The 16,453-nt window shown below is 40.2% G+C and overlaps 1 protein-coding gene and 1 non-coding gene across 2 annotated transcripts in view; one reads left to right on the forward strand and one right to left on the reverse strand.

The window, feature by feature from the left end:
- The window catches only part of LOC105938617 (netrin-4), a gene marked incomplete in the record, with an annotated part of 34,794 nt that overhangs the window by 6,394 nt on the left and 11,947 nt on the right, over positions 1 to 16,453 (forward strand). Inside the window, 1 exon segment of the mRNA XM_036147746.1 lies at positions 13,443 to 13,884. Within this exon segment, the coding sequence (XP_036003639.1) occupies positions 13,443 to 13,884 (442 nt within the window).
- Positions 6,234 to 6,321, reverse strand: trnay-gua. The gene is given in 2 exon segments: positions 6,234 to 6,269; positions 6,285 to 6,321. It is a non-coding gene; the product is annotated as a tRNA-Tyr (tRNA).

Below are 16,453 nucleotides of genomic sequence, written 5' to 3' on the forward strand. Positions count from 1 at the left end.
ATACGACAGAGACGTTTTTTTTTTTTTTTTCTGGCATGCCTCCCAATACCATGTTGGCAGGTACATGGCGAATATGGTGTCTAGTGACTTCAAGATGCTGCGATTTGCTATAGTTCCTTTTGCAACAGTGTCGGTGATTGCGTTACCTCTTCCTTCCCCGTCCTCCTTACTGTGAGCAGCAAAACAGGAGGACACAATAAAAACCATTAGTTTTTGCCCTGCTTTGCTTAGCACAGTTCTAGTTAATTTAAAATTTTTAATCATTAAACAGTGAAAGGTCTGACATGAACGGTGCTCTGGGTGAGCCCTTTGTTCTGCTGGCCCCAACCCCAAACCTCCAGTTAAACTGAAGATATGAAATGATGTAGCTAAAAGTAGTGCTCAGTCGCTCCAGCGAAAAGATGAGAAGAAGCCCCAAGATAGCTGGGGCTCCACCCCATGTGGGCTCAATGTGAATGACAGAGAACACAGCCTGACCTGGCTGCTTCGGCTCCACCGTGTGGGATGTGCCGTGTCATCCTCACGGAGAGGACTTGGATCAAATAACAGAAGCATCAGAGATTATATAAACTTCCTAACTGATTCGTATATGATAAAAATAACTGAATATTCAACAGTAGACCTTACTTACATTACCCGAAATCGAACAGTTCACCTACGACACACTCTGGACTCAGGACAGCAAACCTTCAAGAAGTAGAAGTAATAATTTTTGGACCAATAGAGGAGAGATCAAAAGTTAGCACACAGCTTCAGTCGCTTCAGCTAGGAACCACTGATCAGGCCCAAACCGGGGGTAGTGATGGACTCAGACCTGAACCTTCAAAAGCATCTAAAGACAGTTACAAGGTCGGCTTTTTATCACCTGAAGAACATTTCCAGGATTAAAGGACTAATTTTTCAGCAGGATCTGGAAAAACTAATCCATGCGTTTATTTTTAGTCGAATTGATTACTGCAACGGTGTTTTCACAGGTCTGCCTAAAAAGTGGATCAGACAGCTGCAGCTGATCCAGAACGCTGCTACCAGCGTCCTCACTAAGACTAAGAAAGTAGAGCACATCACCCCAGTTCTAAAGTTCTTACACTGGCTCCCTGTATCTCAGAGAATATCATTTAAAATACTTCTGTTAGTCTATAAATCCCTAAATGGCTTAGCACCTAAATTCATCACAGACTTGTTATCAGCGTATAAACCCTCCAGACCACTAAGGTCTTTTGGCTCCAGCCTACTCTGCATACCTAGAACCAGAACTAAACAAGGAGAAGCAGCATTTAGTTCCTATGCTCCACTTATCTGGAACAAACTTCCAGAAAACTGTAAAAGTGCTGAAAGCCTGAGTTCCTTTAAATCGAGATTAAAAACACATTTGTTTAGAATTGCCTTTGAATGTTCAAGTTAAACTGTTTTACTGTTTTCAAATGTTCTTTTTTGTTTCTTACATTTCTACTTATCCCTACTTGCTTTTATACCTATATTTTTAATCATGTAAAGCCTTTGCATTGTCTCTGTACTGAATTGTGCTATATAAATAAATTTGCCTTGCCTTGCCTTGCCTTCAACATCAATCTGACGGTACTGTGGCGGCAGGAGGAGAGTTGAGATTCAGCTCCAAAAGATTGGACCAGTCCCGTGATAGGCTATTGAATATTGCAATACATTTATACCATCAAATTACAATAAAGGCTCACTAATAATGTTAATTTATTGAACAGAAAAGTAGTCACATCGATCCATCAATGAGCTAATGAGGCCAACCAACACCAAACGGTCGCACACTATTCAGCAGATACGTGAACGTAAAGTGTGCATTTCCAGCATTTTGATTGAAAATAATAATTTTTTTACTTCAGTTGCAAAATAGTTGACAAACTGTGAATCACATAGATTGAGCATAAAACAAGAAATTATAATGTATTATGACAAAGAATACAATTAGTAGTCAAATTCAGCTTGTGCCTCTTGTTTATTGATAGAAAAGTGTAATGATCAGAGCAAGCGGACCCAGAACTCAGCCAGACAGCAGAGGTTTCTTTAAAAAGAAGGATCTTTAATACAGAAATCAAAACCCAAAATCCTGTTGCAACAAAAAAATGGCAGAAATCCAAAAAGTCCAGTTGGGCAGGCAGGCAGGAACAGCAATTTTCAATTCCTTTTGGGAAAGGAGAAGGGAAATCACTTATTAAAAGTAAAGAAATGGAGGAATGGCAAAAAATATGGAATGAAGATAAGAAAGGGAGAAGATTATATGAAGTTCAAAGTCAGTTCAAATTTGAAGCATTAATGAAAGAAACAGAAGAGAAGAAATAATAATTAGTAGATTAAGAATAGGTCATACCTAATTAAATGACATGCTTTATTTAATAGGAAGGAAAAATAGTGATAAATGTGAGAGATGTGGAGAAAAAGAAAATGTAGAACACATACTGATGAACTGTAAGTCATATAAACTTGAAAGGGAAGAATTAAAGAGAATAGTTAGAAAGTATAGGGCATGAATGGAATCTAAAGGTATATTAGGAAATAAAGGAAACATAAACAGATATTCATAAATTAAGGATAAGCATTGTTTATTTATCTTAAGAATACAAAAATTAAAAAATAGAATCTAATAGATGTGAAGTAACACTACTACACACTCATGTACAGTAGGTGGCGGTATGCACCTTAAAGTTGCTTGTGACCCACCATAATAGAAAAGAAGAAGAAGAAGAAGTAATCAAAGGAAGGGAAGTGAAGCTAAGAAGGACTGAACAGAACACAAGCATATAACGCAAACTAGAACTAATACTAGGATAAGAACCATGACAAAGTACAGAATAGAGACCACTAAGAGAAAAACTCATGACAGGAAAAACTACAACCGTACACAAGCTATAAAAGAATCCAAACAAGACAGAAACCAAAAACTGAGGCAGGAGAGAGGCCTAACTGATTAAAAAACAAACCAAAACAAAACCCAGAATATGACAGAAAAAGTGTCCACTACAGCTGAGAGGCCAGCAGACACTTTTATCCCAACCACAAAAGTGTTTGTGTGGGTATCATCTTCCTAAGGTAAGATGTTTTTCATCTACAATTGATATGCTGGTGAAGATTCTCGGTCATCCGGGTCATGATCAATCCAGAAAAAAAGCTTTGAAAACAAACTGAGTGAGGCAAAGAGGGCACAGCTTATAGGTCATGGTTGGACAGCTCTGACTGAGAGGCAGCTGGATCGGCAAATCCAAACACAAAAGAAAACAAGAGTTAGAGCTACACTGCAGGAGGAGAAGAGCGAAACCATCCAGCTGTTGGATCAGCTGATTAACCATCAAGAAGGGACGGGTCGAGCTGCAGACCCTGCGCTGTGCCAGAGGGTCAACATCTTTGGAGTCTTTCCACTGCCATTTAAAGCGGTTCATTCCAGGTAAATCCAGTTTAATAATGCTCCTTAAGTTACAACAAATGCTTGTTTTTTCCTGTGCTAATGATTGGTATTTATTCAAGGAAACAGTGCCAACACCTTGAACTTCCAGATCTACCTTTGGATGGGCTACATCGCTGGAACCACAACAGGGCGGCTGCTGCTGTGGAGGCAGAAACCTCTGGTTAACGCACCTACTCTGGTGAACTGGTTCATAGTGTTCAACATCGATTACGAGAGAGTTTTTGGTAAGAAGCTGCTCCCTTCTTTTACACCACCTGCAAATATACAGGTTTCAACACAAAGTATCATGCTCATTGTCCTGTATTTAATTTTTTTTTTGTAATCCAAAATTGGGTTATGCAATTTCAGGTGAACTGATTGGAGTGCAGTACCTACTGAGGCAGAGAGACAAACCACTACAGGATATGGCACCAGATTCTGAGGAGGCAGAGACATTGCTGGAGCAAATAGAAATGCAACAGCCAGTGGAGGCTGATGAGGGCTTGAGGAACTTGACTGTATGGAGGTCACACTAGCAGATATGCTTTTGGACACATCCAGTAGGATCTCTTTTCCTGCCTGAGCTCCTGCCTCCGTCTTCTGCTGTGCCCCAGGCTACTGTTTCATTCGGGTTACCTGGGCTAACTACTTCTGAACAAATTGTAAGTTAAAATATCAGTGTGTTTTGAAAATTGTTCATGGTTTATCTTTTTGAGATACTTGATGCAGTTTTTCTCCACAGGCTGTCGATGAACACAGTAGGACAGGACTGGATCGGGTGGATGAGCTTGCAGAGTACCTGGTGGAACTAAGAAATGAAAAAGGCCTAACAATCGCAAACCAGCAGGCCGCCACCATTGTGGGTCTTTGGCAAAACTTGGACAAATATGATAAAGACCGGACTGTGTATGCTGCACGACACCAGAAACGACAGCTTACAGGTCGATTTAGGTCCCCCCCCACCGCCCCCAAAAAAAGGCTGTTTATGCAGGCGTTGAGAGCACAAAAAGGCATGTTCTTGGTTCTTTTGGTTCTGCTGCTCAATGGCCAGATTGTAGCCGCCTAGTTGAGATGGTTTTTATCAGGTTGTGCAACATTCATAGTAGTCCCAAAAAAATTGGAAATCAAAACCTTTTCAAGATGGTCATTAATTCTAAATGATTACAAAAAGATTCAACAGCTAATTTTTGAATAACGGCATTATTATGAAAGACACAACCCTCCAACTTGTAACTGTAAATAAGACCAAATCAGACCATATTCAACCAAAACCCGCCTGCACCTAACCAAAATAATTTTTACATGCCACTCCAATACCACCAACCGCTGCAGCAGCTAGCAATTTGCCACGACTTCTGCTGCCCTCCCCCACTGCACCAAACGTTATATGCCCAACATATTTTCAGGGAACCCCTACATCTCCTACACAAACCCAAAACACAGCCCAAAAAGAGAAGCGCCAATACAGAAGAACAGTCACATCCAACCGATGCACTAAATGCGATGAGCCACGCACCACAGAGACCGGCCATAGCCAATACAAAGGCAGGATTTACTGCCCAAACACAGAGACACTAACCAAAGAGCAGTGGCTCAGACAGATCAGAAGATAAAGGAGTGAAGCTTTTTCACAGTGTTTTTTTAAGATTTTTGTATTTTTATTTAATTATTATGCATACATACATTTATTATATATTATTTATTGTATATATACTTTAGATATTATGTCTTTATACTAATTATATTATATTAATATGGCTATACACTAGGACATTATGTCTACATGCTATATAATTGTTATGTCTATACACTATATATTATGTTTATAAACTACTTACATAATTGTTATGTCTATACACTGTATATATATATATATATATATATATATATATATATATATATATATGCTATAATTGTCTATACACTAATTATATAATGTCTATACACTATGTGTATATACGTAATTTATTTATATATTTTATGTATATATAAGAATGTTACGGGGTGTTTGTGTATACATTGAATTGTTTTAAATAAAAGAAAAAAATACAATAACTCATTTCATTGGCCTCTTTGTTTAGATATTTCCTGATAATGACTGTAATTTGCTCTAGAGCAAAAATTCATCCAGTACGCCCATAAATCCTAATAGATTGCAGCATACTCTACATTTGATTAAATTGAGATAACCAGTGCAAGAAATGGACATTGATTTTTGCTGAAATTTCCTGTTTGATAAAACTGGGTCCTAAATACAGAGTTAATTGGCAAGACTTTGTGCCCAAAAGTGCTTATTTTTGGTATACATTCAAGAGTTATGTTATGTGTCTCCTGCCTGGTTAACTAATTGAGTCCAAAAAAGAAATCATGTTTAGATTACATTATTTTATCAGTCTATAGATCAATGATTGTGTGTCACTTTGTGAGGTTGTAAAATTTAGCTTAAATTTTTAAAAACGCTCCACAAATTACAGAAGGCTAATTTATGTGTTAAAAGCCAACAAATTAAGCTGTTTTAGTGGCAACAAAAGTGTACCACAGCGGGATTCGAACCCGCGTTCAGGGTACTTCTCCCCCTCCCCCGCAATTCTTCCCCATTTTATACGGACGATAGTTCCCCTGTGTCTAGTTCAGTTAAACTGGGATTGACCTCGCCCTACGATTGGCCGCCAAAATATTGACCTCGCCCTACGATTGGCCGCCAAAAGATTGACCCGCGCGTCTGATTAGCTAGGGAAAAATGGACTCCCGGTGGCTATTGGTCACCATACGCAGTCCTGCGCTCCTCAGGTGCATGGAGTCAGAAAAAAAAAAAAAATTGGTCTCCTTCGAGCCGGATTCGAACCAGCGACCTAAGGATATCAGCTGTTTGCCGCTACAGTCCTCCGCTCTACCAACTGAGCTATCGAAGGGACGCTGCAACACACTCTCAAATACATCGCCATATTCATGCTTTTATGTATATTTTGTTAGGTGTATCGTAAACGCTAAACCCATAAGACAAGCTTATCCATAAATCTTAGTCGGTGAACAGTATCTAGCCGGAAGCTAACTAAAGCTAGCTTCTGCTCCGGTGAATTTGGCTGGCGCGCGTCCGATGAACCCAGTAAATGAAACGCAAGCGGCCAACAGCGCCTCCTCCCTCAAAAACAGCCCCATTCACAACCTCTCTCAAACTCATGTTAAAAGAGTAGAACTATAACACATAATAAAGAGCACACCATTAGCACACAACAGCACTAAAGCAATCCGACCAATTTGGCAACACTTTTTCCTGTCTATGCTTATTTAACGGGGGATTTTAATTATCGTGTGTGATCTACCCAGTCCGAAGGCAGGAAAAACGTAACAATAAATGTTGTATAGCTTTCTAACTCGAGTAAGGATGGAAAATTTGACTATGAAAAATGTTTTGTGATTCCTGAACTTTTGTCTTGTCTAACATTTGTTTGTCTAGAGCTATGTAAACTATCATTTCTTACACCGATTTATATTTACACAGCTTTTTGGGCTTTCTTTGTGAGTCACACAGGGAACTCGCAGATATGTGCATCTGGGGCATCACGGTTAAAAGGCTGCCTTATATAACCACTAGGTGGCGATATAAAACTGTTTTTGAAACATTTCAACTTGGGGACCTTTTTTTTTTCTTCCACCTGTAACATTAAGATAACAAGAAGACCCTTAAAATTTAGGATGGTATGTAGGGCTGTGTATCGTAAGTTAATATAATCATTATAGTGCTTGTAATGTGTCATAATCATCCACCAAAACAACAGCAACAACAAAACAATCAAAAACACGTGCTTTCATGACACCTACACAACAAAAACATTATTTTTACCTGCAGTACTGGCACCTGTCATAAAGCTGGGATGAATTTTGAGGCAAACAAGTAAATTATGTGTTTAAATAACATTTAAGTAACACTGTAGAGCTGTGCATTGAAACAGTTTAAATGACTTTCATGATTAACAGCTGCAAGACGGGTTATAATGTATTTAGACGTGGCTGTATAGAGTCGGTCATGCTCTGTGTGTACAGTAGTGACATACGGGGCATTTTTTTGTTGTTGTTTTTCTATGAAAGACACACCAGAATTAAATGATCAGAACTACTTGATGTTATGTGTTACGCTGATAAGACATACAAACTCAATTTCTAGATGAATTTGGACACAACCAAATTCATCCGCAACCTGTCCAAGGTGCACCTTGCCTCTCGCCCTTTGTTTACTTGATATGGAAACCAGCCTTTTGATGTGAGGCTTTCAAGCTTTATCACACATTCACAAACCAAAACATAAAAAATTTGAGTTATTAACAATTTACTAATATAAAAAATTATAAATTATAATAAATGTATAATTTATTTCTGAACTGTACAGCAGTACCAGTAGAAGACGTTGTTGTGAACCGGGGATGGTGCAAACACTATGCACAAAGGCATCGCCTGGGATTGGAGGTCACAAATGTTTTGCTGTAGAACAATAGTGCTAAACACCAAGCTGTGTTGCTCCCATTATTAAGGGAATTTTATTTTGAGAAATTCTACTTTTGTTCAAATCTTCAAAAAAATAATTAAAGCAACAGATTAATTCCTAAAAAAAAAACCCAAATCCTTTTAAATTACTTTACTTTCATTTCTGTTTCTGCAAACATTTCTGGGAGTATTTCAAAGAACAGATTAAAGTTTTGTGTTGCACTTAGTTTGTAGCAAAGAACTGAATGACACAAATTCCACTGTTATTAGTAGGAAATTATATTTTACCATTAATATCAATGTCTTCCATAAGACCACATGACACAGGCCCTTCAGCAATCTGCAGGACCTCCACAATGACAGATAATTTGTGACGTATGGATGAAGTTGCAAATGGCTGAAAAACTGTTAAAGCCTCACTTTCTCTGAAGTGAAATCAGCCTCCTGCCCAGTCATCTGTTCCTCTTTAGTGAACAGTAAGGTTGAAAGATGAAATTAAACGATAGGATGTACTTGACAGGAAGTGTATAATATAATTGACTTCAAGCATTATCGCTGAAGCTGCATGATAGGGAGAGTTGTATTTCTGTTTACCTAAAAAAGAAGACTAGGTTTAAATTATCTATCCGAAACAATATGGCATTTTATGGCTGGCAGAGTTAATGTTATACTGACATCAGGGCGACAGCTGCTAACGATAAGCATCATAAAATGGGATGAGAAGAAGAAAGCTCTGATACTCGGCCTGTGGTTGTGTCGGTATTCTTCTCTGGATGTAGCGTGTCTGGCTTTTTGTCTAGCTTCTGCAAAAGTGCAGACAGATTACCCGCTAGGGTTCAGAGAGCTGACGGTTCAGGGTGACAAGGCCACGTGGAAGGGGAGGGAACCATCGCCTTTTACAGTCTGGAAATAAAGCTGGCCAGTAGGACCCATGTCTGACATCTCATTGAGGCATCGCATGAGGAGACCACTGCAACTGGACTGCTAATGCCTGGTGCAGGGAAACCCTAGAGAAGCTACAGAGATCATAATAGAAACATCCCATGTTAGAATTTTCTGTTACTGACTGAACTTTCCTTTCTGAAATTTAATGGCTCACAATAACATGCCTGGTTTTAGTACAATATTAACTGAATTAACTATGCTACTTAGGGTGGTTTGAAGCAGCCTCCCGTGGTAGTTGACATTTCTTAAATACAGCCAAGATTGAGGTTTTTGGAGACAGCAAGGCTAACAATGTTGTATCATGCATTGTTAGTCCATGTGTGTTTGGGGTAATTCTCAAGTGTAAAAATGGACATGTAGTCACCTAGATGTATTCTGACGGAAAACTGTGGACACAAATTTTTGTAATCCTGACAAGCTAAGAAAAAAGATAATCAACACCAGTGATGTAAGCGCATCCCTTACCATTACAGAGCCACCGCTGTGCTTCTTAGGCGCATGTATTTAAAAAAAAAATCACATTTTTCTTTTCTCCTGACCTCATCGCAGAAAATTCAAATATGGATCAATTTCTCCCTTCCTGATATCATCCAACACTGATTTGATGAAAAAACTAATTTTAAAAGCAGCCAAGGTCATATCTTAAGAACGGTTTGAAAAATATAAAGAGATGTCACTTAATATAAAGAAAATGTCAAAAAGTGGTTCTGATTATATATTTGGTTATATCTTTAGAGGTTCTTGAACAACTTTTTACTGAATCTCTTTGAAATGTTTTGCACTAAATCAAATTACATCAAATCAAACATTTCACAACATTTTAATTGGTGAGTTGCAGAGTTCGGTGTTTGATTTGATTGATGTTCAACAAAACTATGCCATCTTTATTAATACATTTTGGCTGTTGCTTTAGTTGTAACAGTGATATTCAACTCCTTGCAATTTGTCTTCTTAATATGGGTAAATGAAAACTGTACCAGGAAAAAAAAGGACACACAAAATTGTCGGGAGATTAGGAGAGTAAAGGAAGTTGCTTGTAATGTGTACAGCTCTCTTTCAGCCAGGGGAATTACAACCCAGATCGGCCAAGATTGGACATCCTTCCTGAGACAGTCTTTGTTGTGATTCCTTGGAATTTGAGAAAGACGAAGAAGAAGAAAAAAAGACGTCTGCTGTGTGACAAATGATCTGGGAAACACTGAAATGTACCATGTAAATCTAGAAAAACTCCAAGATCAGGATTGAAGGATCACTGTGACGAGAGTTGCAGAATGCCAGGAATGTCAGGGCCTGGATGGAAAAGAATGTGAATGTTTATGAAGCCTTATGTTTATGATTAATAAAACCACAGTGTGAACAAACCCAGGCTCTGAATTCAAACTGTATAAATTATTTTGATAAATCTTCTTTCTTTTTTTTTTTTACTTAATCAGGTGAAGCAACTTTGAAATGAATAAATAAGCCAGAAAGCATGCGCGCAGCTGCGTGATTAACAGGTCAAGGGTTGTGCAGCTCCCCAGATCCAGAGCGGTTGTCTGAGGAGGCAGACGAGGCGTGGTTAATAAATGCCAGGTAGTCCTAATGATATGTTTCAGGAATGTGGAGGCAATCGTCATGTCTCAGTTAATGTTTTATACCTCCAGTAGCAGTCCTGAAGCTTCTTTTTACAGCAGGTTGTCCTGCGTTGTGCTGGAACGTACTGTTCTATCTAATGTTACAGACTATTTTAAATAACATGGGGGGCAGGACAGACATGATACAATGCTTTTAAAAGGTATAACTTTCTCACATTCTGTCATTTTAAGCCACAAACCTCAATGTATTAGTCTATATTTGGATTTCATGTGAGGAGGAAAAACACACAAGATTTAAATGTTTTTATTTATATATTTTTTAACAATTAATCTGAAAAGTGTGGTGTGCATTTATGTTAAGGCACCCTGAATCTCCACATCAGTTTAAAGTCTTCCGCAGCCTCCAATTGTCCTCATCCTAACTTGTTTGAGTTTTGGGATTCCTTTTATCTGTGTTTATTCGCAATTTTTGATGTTTTCTGGCTGCTACCATTTTAGTTCATACTTTTGTGGGTGAGCCCATACAGCATTATTTCTTAGATTTCTTGCACGTGTTTTTCTCTTTTCAGATCCTTTTCATTACAGTCCTCCGCTCTGATTGCTCTCACCTGTTACTGCCTTACCTTTCTCCATATGCCCCCCTTTGTATTTAAGCTCCCTGGTTTTGTCTACTCGTCACCGGTTTCTTCTTCAGGTAGAGACCTGATGTCCAGCTGTTCTCCTCTGGATTCTGTATTACCCTGATGTTTGACCGCCAGTTTGTTCTACCTGTTGTTCCACTCGTGACTACTTTTGTAAGTTTCTTCTATTATTATTAAATCTTCCTTTTACCCCATTCTGCGCCTGGGTGCTCTTTCAACCATACCATGAAAACAACAGGTTTTCTTCCAGGATTGCCCTATATTTATCTCTTTCCATCTTCCATTCAACTCTGATCATCTTCCCTGTCCCTGCTGAGGAAAGATATCCCTGCAACATGATGGTGCCACCCACCATGTTTCACCATCGGGATAATGCGTTCAGTTTGATGTGCTGTGTTGGCATTTTGCATGCTTGCCAGGAAGTTTTTTTCACCTGACCGGACCAGGTTCCTGTGGAGCCTCGAAAAGTGTGTGATTTTCTTTAATAATTTTCCAGGTCTGGATGGTTGTGGAAAAACAGACTGAGCAACCCCCAACCCCCTGCCCCTGTCCCATCATCTTCATATTGTAAAGGACAGTAGAAATGTTTTACCATGATTTATCCAAAAAAAATAAGTAGGTCAGAGTAGGTCCTCACGGGTTTGTCTTTGTTGAAACGTGTCGCCTCAACTTTTTATTTTTATTAAATTTATATTTGTACATGTATACATTTATATTTGAAAACTATGTCACTTCTTTTAACATGTTACCTGTCAGAATTTGGGTTTTTGATTTACTGACTAAATATACACGTGTTAAAAAATTTAAATCTTACTTTTGTACTCCAGACACATTCAGATTGTGGTCTTATATTAGGTCTTGTAAAAAACAAAAAACAAACAAAAAAAAAAAAAAACAGCTAAACAACTCATTAAAACTTTATGTTTTGGACTTTCTACAGACTGTGCTTTACAGATTCTGCATTTATTGTAGGATATTCCAATCCTTATTTGATAAGTGTAAATATTACACAAGTCATAATAGTGTTTGTAGAAATTAGCATACATTCCAAAAAAGCCACAAGACAATATCAATCCTCCAAAAAATAAATAATCACAAGACAGTTTTTAGCATTGTGCTGTGTTATGTGGAAGGATCAAACTTCTACTCAAAAATTTCAATTGAATATTTTTTTCCACTGAATATAAATACTGCAGAAAATGACCCCAAAATGGGACTGTCGATCGGACAGGATCTCCCACCTGAGCTGTTGATCTCTGCAGCTCCTCCAGAGTCAACATGGGACTCTTGGCCTGTTTTTTTTCTCACCAATGCTCTTCCCAGTTGGCCTGTCAGTGTAGGAGGACATCTGTGCCTTTGCAGAGTTGAAGCTGTGCAACACACTTTCCATTTTCTGATGATAGAACAACAAGTACTTAGTCAGATGCACAAAGCGTTAAACATTGTATTGCATTCTCTTCGTTGGTCTAGTGCAGGGGTCCCTAAACCTTCCAGCCTGCGACCTCCAAAATGACAGTGCCAGAGACTGGCGACCCCCTTTGTCGGATGGATTACGAGAATAAAGTCGTAAATTTACGAGAATAAAGTAGTATTTTGTAAGTACTCTTACAATCCGACAATCACTTTGGGAATCCCAGTCTTATCCCAATAAGTGTTTCCCTGAAGTGTTTGTAAGGTGATAGACAAGATCAAGTGGAGTGAATACTTTTTGCTTGACCAGTTGTGCTTAAGTTCTTATTTGAAGTCTTATTATAAGAGGTGTAGTAGGAGGGATCTGAGGAGGGTGGAGCTAATGTCCTTAAAGTGCCCAGTGTCAATGAAACTTTCCACGGAGTATCCTGAAGTGCGTGGGATGATGGCGTGACGTGAGAATGAAGACCTCCGGAGCTCTGAGGCAATATAAAGATTAACGATGATGACATCTTCCCCCAGATAGACGTGAGCTCAGTGCGGCGAAATGCTGCCGATATTTAGAAACTATTTGTGTAAACCAGCTAGAGGCATGCAATTAATGCGTTGTTTCCCTAAACCAAGCCCGTAAATGCTCTGCAGAGGATTATTTCCCGGTCGGTGGAAGTTCACAGCTCCTACAGGATGAGACTGGGGGCTCTCTTAGTTTTTATTTTGATGTGGGCATCTTCCTCTCTGTCAGCCGGTGAGTTACAGACTTTAACTGGTTGATCAAACTTTTTAGATCCATTTTTTCTTTCTTTCGCTGTTGTATAAAATGCAGCATCCGCTCCCTCTGTATTTATATCCCCTCTTTCTCTCACCAGGACCGTCTAATGTGAGGGACGCAGGTCCACAGAGGCGCTGCTTCCACCGAGCCTGCAACCCCCGCATCGGTAACCTGGCTCTGGGCAGAGTGCTCAGCACGCAGTCCGTCTGTGGCTCCAACTCTTCGGAGCGCTTCTGCTTCTTTAAGCAGTCCGCCCGTCCCCGCGGCAAGCGGTCCTGCTCTGCGGCTAAATGCGCCCGCTGCGACGCCGCCGCGCCCGGCCAGGCGCACCCGGCTGCGGCCATGAGCGACTCCTCTTTCCGCCATCCGGATACCTGGTGGCAGTCAGCTGAGGGGGTGGAGGAGGAGACGCTCCAGCTGGACCTGGAGACGAAGTTCCTCTTCACTCACCTGATCCTGGTGTTCCGCTCCCCGCGCCCCGCTGCCATGCTGCTGGAGCGCTCCCAGGACTTTGGACGCACCTGGAGGACCATCAGATATTTTGCCCATGACTGTGAGACGATGTTCGGCCTCGCAGAGGGTTTACCTGTCGGGGAAGACGCGGCGACCTGCACCTCCAAATACTCAGGAGCTTTGCCCTGCACCAGAGGAGAGGTGAGGGTCTCTGTGGCAAGACACGCAGCCGGAGTGGGCCAAAGCCAACGAGATATTAAACACAGCGAATAACAAAATGCAACCAAAATATCGAAATTCTCCAGTTGACTTTGGTTAAAAGCCATCTAACAACAAAGACAAGAGCCGTCAATGAGATTTATCAACTTCTAAACCTATTATTAGATTTTTTCCCCTATTTATGTTTCTAAAAAGGGAAATGTGCGCATAAAGAGACAGAAGAGTTGTAAAAACGGGATGACCCTTATTGAAAGTCGTGTTATGGTGAACAACTGCACACAGACATTACATATACATATACATTCAAATATACATTCTCAAATTTATATTTTTGTCGTAAAGCTGTAAAAGGTAGATTCCCCCTCAGTCAGATTTATTTACCAGCTATTAGTTTCTCTGGGTTGGGGGTCAGTCTCTGCCTCAAGCGAAGGAGTTTGGCGTCTTGCTCAGAAGTGATGGGAGGATGGAGCAGGAGATGGTCTGGGGCTGCGCTTGCGCTGCTCTGGTCTGTTGTAGTGAAGAAAGAGTTAAGCTAGAGAGCAAAGTTCTGTCAGTCTACCGGTCCGTCTACGCCCCTCACCTATAGCCATATGGATCATGACCGAAAGACAGAGATCTTGATGCAAGTGGCCAAAATGATTTTCCTCTTGCGGATGGCTGGGCTCAGCATTAGACATAGGGGGAGGAGCTCTGTTATCTGGGGGGAGCTCAAAGTAGAGCTGCTGCTTCTCCGCATCGAAAGGAGTCAGTTGAGGTGGTGTTGGGTATCTGATCAGGATGCCCCCTAGGCACCTCTCTTTGGGGGTTTTCCAGATACATCCCACTGGAAGTAGACCCTGGGGAAGACTCAGAACTTGCTGGAGGGACCATAAATCCCGTCTGGCCTGGGAACGCCTTGGAATCCTCCAGAATGAGCTGGAGGATGCTGCTGGGGAGAGAGATGTCTGGGTTTCTCTCCTGGACCCATTGGCCCTGTAACAAGATCTCAGATAAGCAGAGGACTCTTGATGGATGGATGGTTACTAAACTTGATTTGCCATTCAAAATAATTAACTAAATCATTCTCAAAATCCCATATGCTCCAAATAGATTTCATTAAGGCAGTGCCTCATAAAGGTATTCATTGACCTTGAAACTTTGCACATTTTGTCTTGTTACAACCACAAAATGCAACATATTCTATTAAAATGTGATCTGATAGATAAAAAGTAGCACATCACTGTGATGTGTCTCCCTTTCTTTTCCAAGTATAATAGAAGGAATTCATGACTGAACATTTTTGACAAAACTCTAAACCAGATGACATGTATGGGCATTCAGCCCCCTATGTTGATATTTTATAAAACCCCCTTTTGCTCCAACGACAGCAGAAAGTCTTTTGAACTATGTCCCTTCCAACTCTAACCAGAGACTGGCATTGTTGCCTATTCAGCGTTGTGCTAAAAACTAATTAAATCTAATTCAATTTAAAACCTGAGTCACAGCACTGTTTGATTCACTAGCAGGACGCAGATGACTACACATGGACCATACATTTAAATCTTTGTTTTACTCCAGAGAACCCCAGAGCTTGTGGTTGGGTTTTGGTTCAATAAGGGAATTTATTAGCCTGCTTATTTTCACAATTGGGATCTGGTCATAACAAGTATGGGATCATACTGACTGACATCATCAATATTATGAGCTGATTCAGTCCCCCCTTCCCCCCATGCACAGATTTACTTGATATTTCAAAGAGCTTCACCTACATCTGATGTGGGCACAACTCCACTCCTCATTCCCTGTGTGCTTATTGATGGAAAGTATCTTCTCAAGCCCAGCTCAAATCTGCCATCTTGCTGTGTATTAGAAACATAAAAGTAACACACACAAGTTCTTCAGTAAAGAAGTATGTCGTCAAAAGCTCGTTTTGTTTGATTCATTCAGTTCAAAAAGGGAAAGTCATGTTTCACATGTCCGTTTCTGTTCATTCTGAAGTTGCATGGCTCAGAGCTAATCAAAATCCAAACTTCAGTTTCTTAGAAAATCAGAAATGTCTATATAAGACCAATGAAAACTATTTTCATACTGTGGAGTCAATCAAGAACCATGATCATTAAATTAGTTATTGGTAGTTTAGGCAGCGTGGACAGGTGATGCGGAGCAACATCTCCGTTCAGCTTCCAAGCAAAGGGAAGCACAAAGCGCTCTGAAATATCCTGCTAGACGGCTGCACTGACTTTGGTCTTGTGAAAACACAGCGACCAAACAACAGCAGATGACATGGCTCTGCCAACTATCACCCACTGCAGAAACGTCTCACTGGACCCTAAGCAACTTGGATTTCGTGCCTCTCCACCCCTTCCTTCAATTTCCGGGACTTTGATTTCTGATTGAAGTTTAAAAAAAAAAAAAACTTCATAAAAAAAAGATCACTGAGCACCAGTCCGGTCTTCTTTTGCGAAGTAAGACACTTCTGAAGTTGTCTCTGGCTCAGGGGTGGCTTAGCACAAGGTATGTGACAGTCGTAGCCCTTTTCCTGGACACATCGGTGGGTGGTCATTCCTCAAGC

The sequence above is a fragment of the Fundulus heteroclitus genome, chromosome 2, assembly GCF_011125445.2.
Source record: "Fundulus heteroclitus isolate FHET01 chromosome 2, MU-UCD_Fhet_4.1, whole genome shotgun sequence".
Taxonomy (NCBI): Eukaryota; Metazoa; Chordata; class Actinopteri; order Cyprinodontiformes; family Fundulidae; genus Fundulus; species Fundulus heteroclitus.